At 43.7% G+C, this 6,832-nt stretch overlaps 1 protein-coding gene across 1 annotated transcript; it reads right to left on the bottom strand.

Moving 5' to 3' along the window:
* Positions 1–326: 326 nt before the first annotated feature.
* Positions 327–6,509, bottom strand: LOC104155682 (alcohol dehydrogenase 1; the record flags this gene model as incomplete). Its single annotated transcript, XM_009702188.1, has 7 exons — positions 327–364; positions 955–1,093; positions 2,325–2,460; positions 2,936–3,196; positions 3,884–4,103; positions 4,212–4,299; positions 6,371–6,509. Coding segments are annotated over 7 exons (1,008 nt in total), but the record flags the coding sequence as incomplete, so codon positions are not given.
* Positions 6,510–6,832: the final 323 nt, after the last annotated feature.

The following is a 6,832-nucleotide window of genomic DNA, read 5'->3' on the forward strand; positions in this document are numbered from 1 at the left end:
ATTGCGTATTAAAAGCAATTTAAAAAAAATCAAAACCTTTGATAACACCTGTGACAGCAGCAAGACCTGTAATTCATAGCTGGCTATTAAAAGAAAATTACAGCACAATACAGAGGATTTAAAGCAAGAATCAGGAGAAAGAGGCAGGAGGAAAAAGATTATTTCACTTATAAATGCTTTGCTTGAAGTCTGGGGTTTGAGCTTGATCCTTTTATTCAAGGGTGGTGGTGGTGAACCTTTCAGAAATGCCTTGGCTTGTATTTTAGATCAATTGTGTTGGAGGATGATGATGTTTGTACTGCTGCCGCTGAGCCATCTGCTGCTTAACAACTGGGAATCCTAAAACACCAGGACACTGCGAATACTGCAATATAACATGACAAGTTAGTGGCCGGGCTAACATCAACAAAGCACTGCTGTTTTCTCTGCAACTCAGTCAAACCAGGGAACTCCCTCCCTGTCCTGCCCCCCAGCCCCAGCCTGCAGCAAAATGACAGAGCAGATGTGCAAACCTTGCTGCAGATGCAGAGAACAAAATTCATGCAAGCCTGCAAAGCCTTCACTCATGAAGCCCAGGGCTCCTGGCAATTAACCACGAAACATAGCCTGGGAAGTCCTTGGAGGGGGGCTTAGACACATCTTTCCAGTTACAAATGGCTCCAAGGGTAATGGTACGGCTTATTTGGGGCTGAAACACGGAAGCTTTTCCCTTAGTGACAATGGTGCGCTGTCTTCCAATGGGAAGTGGGCAGAGACTTCCTCATTTGGGTGGTCTTTTCTCCCTCTGCCACCCAGGGTCTTTGCTCAAACCAGAATCTGAAAGTTCCTTTGCAAGGCAAGACAGGGCCCACTGCATTTCAAAAGCTAAAGCTTTGCTGGCTTTAGTGCTACAGCTGCAACCCATGGTCACACGCGGGGCAAGCGAACGAACCTTTACAATTAAACAAAGGTTACCTCTTCCCTGTCCTTAGCAGATCAAATCCTTCATTGATTTTAGTGAAAGGAAGTGTGTGGGTTATTAATGGATCCAGAACAAATTTTTTCTTCATGTAGTCAGCAACCAGTTTAGGGACTGAATCTTTACTCTTCCAGCCTGAAAAAAAAAACACACAAACACAGACAATGGATAATAAAACATTAAATGCTTGTGAAAATAGATAAAACAGCTTAAATTTTTAGATAAACTTTCTATAGCAGAATAGCATGATGAAATGTTGCAGCATGTCTTTACCTTTGTAACACAGAGTGCCAGGAGGAAACAAGGGATGAAGTGCAGCCATTCTACTTAGGACAAACCCAGTAAGTGCTTTACTGGTAGAAGACCAGTAAAAATTTGAATCTTTACAGAATCCAAACTTTCTGCCACATTAAATACTGTTTCAGCCTTCCATGTTGGTGACTGGAAACTTGATTGCCTGGTCAAAATTGGGGGAGGCGGGGGATGGATGTGTCTCTTTTTTCTTACAAGCAGTACTAGATACAGCACTTTCAAATAGTAGGATGCTCTTCCAGAGGAACCTAATTTGTCTCTGCTGTTTTATTCAGGTGTCTGTTGAATACATCAGAGGAACTGGTTGTGAGTGAGAAAACCTGTTGCTGGGAACAAGTTTTCTGTGGCCTCCAGCTTTGCATTGAACAAGGTAGGGCTTGCTGAGTGTGGGACTCTGCTGGGAGAGCTCAGAAAAGGGAAAGAACTGGAAGGGACTGGCAGCAGCTGGGAAGGGGCTGAGCTGGGGTCTGACCTATGTGGAAATCAGGTGGGTCTGAAACAGGATGTAAGGTGTCCTTTAGGGTCCTGACTCTCCATCTCTCCTGCTCTCTTGTTCTGTCTTTCTATCCCTTTCATGCTCCTTTTTGCTCTCTTTTTCTCTCTCTCATCTCCCTTCCTCATTATCTTTTCTTCATTTTCTCTTTTCCTCTCTTTGTCCTTTTCCCTTATCTTTCTCCTTTTCTACTTTTCGCTTATCTTTTTCCATCTCTTCTCCGTTTTTATCTCTTCTCCTCCCCCCCTTTTCTTTCTCTCTTTTTTCTCATGTTTCCCTCTTATTTCTTCTCCTCTTTTTATCTATTTTTTGTCTCTTCCTTTCTCTTTCGCTGCCTCTTCTTCTCTGCCTCTTCTCTCCCCTCCCCTCTGTTTTTCTCTCTCCTCTCACCATTAACAGTTCCCATAATTAATTCCCTTTGTGCTTCTTAGTCAGCAAAATAGCTATCAATATGACTTCCAATAGGACAACCTAAGCAATGAATTTCGATATATCCTAGTTCATTCAACATGATTTACAAGTTTCCCAAGCCAGTTAAATCACATCTTTCCAAGTCCTTACCTCCAAAGATGGACCCTTTCCAGGTGCGACCAGTGAAGAGGAGCATGGGGTCAAAAGTGATGTTTTGTGCTGCCGGGGGCACTCCCACAATCACGCTGACTCCGTAGTTGTATTCACAACAGGCCAAGGCTGCAGTCTGCATTTGAAACAGGGACACCCCCCAGTCACGCGAGATTTGCCAATGGGGCACAAAAGTTTGAATTCCTCCCTCTCCTCTCAGGGCTCCGCTTGCAATTCATTGTTTGTAACTGAAACCATATCGATTTCCATTGTATCTGCTGTCAGGGGCTACACAGGTCCTAGCTTTGTTCTCCTGCCCCATTTTGTCTTAGTCATTAGTGATAAGTCACCGTTGGAAAGCAGATAGTGGGCTACGTGAAGTTTAGCCACCCTGGTTAGGCCAGGGGACTGCACTGAAGTTCCCTTTCCTAAGTTTTTGGGCGTGCCTCTGTCCCTGCTTCTCAGTGGGAGACAGCTGGACTTCACAGCTTGGAAGTTAGCTTGACCCTTTGCCAGTGGCTCTCAGCTCCTCACCCTTGGTGCTTAGCAGGTTAGCCAAGAGAGAGCTAACAAGCTACTGCCTCATTTGACCACATCTTTTGGTTGCATACCATGGTTTCGGTACGGCCGATGACCTCGAAGGAGTAGTCCACACCATGGCCGGTCATTTCGGTCAACACTTCGTGAATAGGCTTCTTGAAATCTTTAGGGTTGACGCAGTCGGTGGCTCCCAGCTCCCTGGCCTTGGCAAACTTGTCGCTATTGATATCAATGCCAATGATGCGGGAAGCTCCAGCCGCCTTGCAGCCCATGACAACAGAGAGGCCAACTCCTCCGAGGCCAAAGATGGCACAGGTGGAGCCTGGTTCCACCTGTAATAACCACATAAACATGGCATACTCTTACAGTCCAGGTAAAGCTCAATGCGTTTTCTTATTACCGACACGTTTTCACTTAAGCCACTTCCCGTAATTTAGAGATTACCTGCTGAGAAGGAATTTGCACATCCATACCTACTAGTGCAGTAGCCAGCTATACTGTTCTAATCCTACATGGGACTAAGAAAAATTGTCCCTAAAATACATTTCTGAGACCAGGTTTTCGTTACACATCTCAGATTCAGGTTTAGAGACACGTTTTTTTAATGATGCTTTATATTCCAGTGGTGTTAAGCTCTGTCATGTCACTCCACCGGAGATGGTGCCAGCTGTAAAAGTCACATTCATGTACTGCTACAAATTATGAGTGTTGCATATATTCGCTTCCATCTATTCCTAGACTTAAGTTGCAATAAAGCAAATCAGCTCTGTTGTAACATTTTGCTAGGGGTGAGAGAAAACTTAATAGATGGTAATAAATATTTTTACTGGATTTTGAACTGAAGACTTCCAAGTACTTTAGAGACAGAGAAACTGAAGTAGGCAAAGAACTAGTACCTGCTTTCCACCCTGAACTCAACAGTCTATACTTCCTGGCTGCCATGCTGACGACCCGCTCGCAGGCCACACAATCCTGGACAGCCCCCATGAGATACCAGAAACACCCACCACCGTACTTACCTTGGCAGTCTGCACAGCAGCCCCATAACCAGTTGAAAATCCACAGCCAATTAGGCAAACTTTTTCCAGAGGAGCAGCAGAATCGATTTTGGCTACAGCGGATTCATGCACTACTGTGTATTCACTGAAGGTACTTGTACCGGCAAAATGGTGAATTGCTTTTCCTTTACAGGTGAATCTAGTGGTGCCATCAGGCATTAATGCAGTACCTGAACAAAGGCTGTTTGAAAGAGGACCAGAAATAACGGCATGTGAAGTCTGTTGAATGTGATCAGTTTTGTATAAATAAAAATCAAATAAGGGTTGTAGGTAACCCAGGAAAACTCACTCATTTTTAATGCACAGATTACCCTTGGTACTTAAGCAACTGTTGCACTCCCCACACTGCGGAATAAAGAGTGGAATAACCTTGTCTCCTGGAAATAAAAGAGCATTGACAGAGGATTAAAAAAGGCAAACAAGAAGCATGCAGACAAAAACATGAAGTGAGTGTATTTAATCCCTAGGCAAATGTGCACTAGGAGTGCAGTGCTGGTTTTATTTCCGTCTGCTGCCCTTGGAAGGTAAACCATCTCTCGCTCTCTGTTACAAAGGACATCATTAGGGCAAAGTTACGACAATGAATTTCAATATGCAAAATTCCTGGTGTCTTTCACAGAACTGAGTCTGAGCTATGTCATAAAACCATGTTAGCTACTGACATTCCCAAAGTACTCATTCAGCAGTTTGTTGCATCTTCTACTTAAAAGGAAAATAGTGATACACAGGTAAAGCAACTGAGGTAAAAATTGACGTCCGCTAGGACAGCAGCCTGGAGTGCCAGGATAATGGGGCTGTAAAATGTGCATACAAAGAATGGGAAATCAAGCATTAATTTGCCAGCCATCTTGAGTCTCTTTCCCATTTGCGGTCCTGTTACTGTTGCACTGCAGTACAGGTAGGTAAAATGTCTGTCGGAGAAGCAGTGACACACGCAAGCTAAGACAACTTCTCTAATGCTCTAGCACAATTACATGATTAACAGAGTAGCACAGACCTTCCCAGTGCAATCTTTTACTGCTAGGCGTTTTCCACAGCAACAATATATGGTAAATCCCTAATACAGATCCCTTTGTGATTTGGCAGGTCTAAAACGTGGCAAATCCTTGAGACACTGAAAGTCAAGGAACGTCTTTCATTTCCACTAAAAACTGGAAAATGCTTACAGAACATGAAGTGCCCCCGCTACTCCAGCCCTCAGTTAACTTAGAACAGCAACATGGGCTTAGCAGTCATTTCCGGGGAAGAAACTTTGCGCATCTTGGAGCCCTTTTTTTAAAACTTGAAGGTGTAAATTAAGGAACACCTGAGAAAGTGATTTTACACGTGTGTGTGTGTGTTCAGGCCTGCTGTTTCAGCTCACCTGGAAACATGGCAGCTAGAATTAGACAACAGAGTGATTTACGAACCCAGACACAAGAGAAAAAGCAGTTAGAGCTATGACTGAAATTTGCAATATACATATTTGTTTGGAGTTAAAGCAGAAATCACTAATAAAACTTTTTCTTATCATAGGTACCAACCTGCTTTGGACAGACTTCATACTTGTTGCCAGTATGAACAAAGACAGTGGAAGTAAGGAGGTGTTAAAAGTGAACGACTGAGGTTTTGTAACAAACTGCCTGGATAAAATCGAGCATTTCTACGCAGCTTTTGTTCCCTGCGTATTTTGTCTTAATAATTTAGCCCTTGTTGGAATTTGTTCGGTCCCGTAAAAGTGTATAGAAATCCCGTGTCGTCTTGCAGCAGTTGGAGGAAAATCGACATCTTTCACTGACCTCTCTGCCTACCCACTGCAGTTCGAAGAGCGCGTAAGCGGGAGGAGCAGCTGTCCCAGACGAGTGCCCTCAGAGAGACGCAGCCCTCAGAGAGCAGCACTCGCTCGACGCCGCTGGTGCTGCACACAAGCAGAGCCTGCAGCGGGGCGGGCACCCTTGTCGTGCCCTCGTACTTTTAAAGGGAAGTAATTGACCACACGGACTCTAGTTCTGGTCTACTGAAGTCAATGGATTATTTAGCTGTTAGGAGAATTAAAAGAAGGTGCTTTGACACATTGTCCAGTGCTTTGCTTTTTGCCTTATTCTTGAGAGAGATTAGCTGTGTAAACTCCATTTAAAGAACCTGCAGCTAATACGGGATTTCCTAGGACCAACAGCAAAGAATCTATGTTCTTAATCCCATGACAGAAAAAGCACTATGTCGGTGGAAAGCAAGCTGCAGATGTTTTTGCCAAAACCAAAAGAAATCAAAAGAAAATCTGAAAATAAATCAAGATTGGGAACGCAGAAAGATGTGAACAACACGTAGTGCCCTTTAAGGTATCCTTGAAAAAACTCAAAGTTGGAACATTTTTATCTGCAACACAAATTCTCACACACGTAATCATCTTTGACTGAAGGAGGAGTCTGGGAACTCAGCACAGGGTTTGTGTTCAGTGCTGTTTCATACCTGGTTTGACCGAAGTTACTCCCTGCCCAACGCTCTCCACAACACCAGCTGCTTCATGCCCAAGAATTACTGGTAAAGACGTAACGATTGCACCAGTTACCACATGGTCATCGGAGCGACAGATCCCTGTGGCCACGATCTGATTTAGAGGGAAGACAAAGAGATTTCGGCATTTAACTGTGTCGTATGCAGAAGTGAAACGATACCATATATTTGGAGAAGTCACTTGCTTCCCTCCAAAATCACGTAGGCACACAATAAATCTACAGGCAAAACACTTGCGGTTGATTCATCATTTTCATGGTGAGTATTAATCTTGAACCTACAAAGCGAGGCTCCTTTGGGATTGTTTGCTATGCACTACTGAGCTCTGTAGGGAGTCTCATTGATTATCTGCAGAAGCAATGTTCTAGCAATACAATTATATATGAAGAACAGAATAAAATAGATTATTTTATATAT

The sequence above is a fragment of the Cariama cristata genome, unplaced genomic scaffold (assembly GCF_000690535.1).
Source record: "Cariama cristata isolate BGI_N322 unplaced genomic scaffold, ASM69053v1 scaffold17840, whole genome shotgun sequence".
NCBI lineage: Eukaryota > Metazoa > Chordata > Aves > Cariamiformes > Cariamidae > Cariama > Cariama cristata.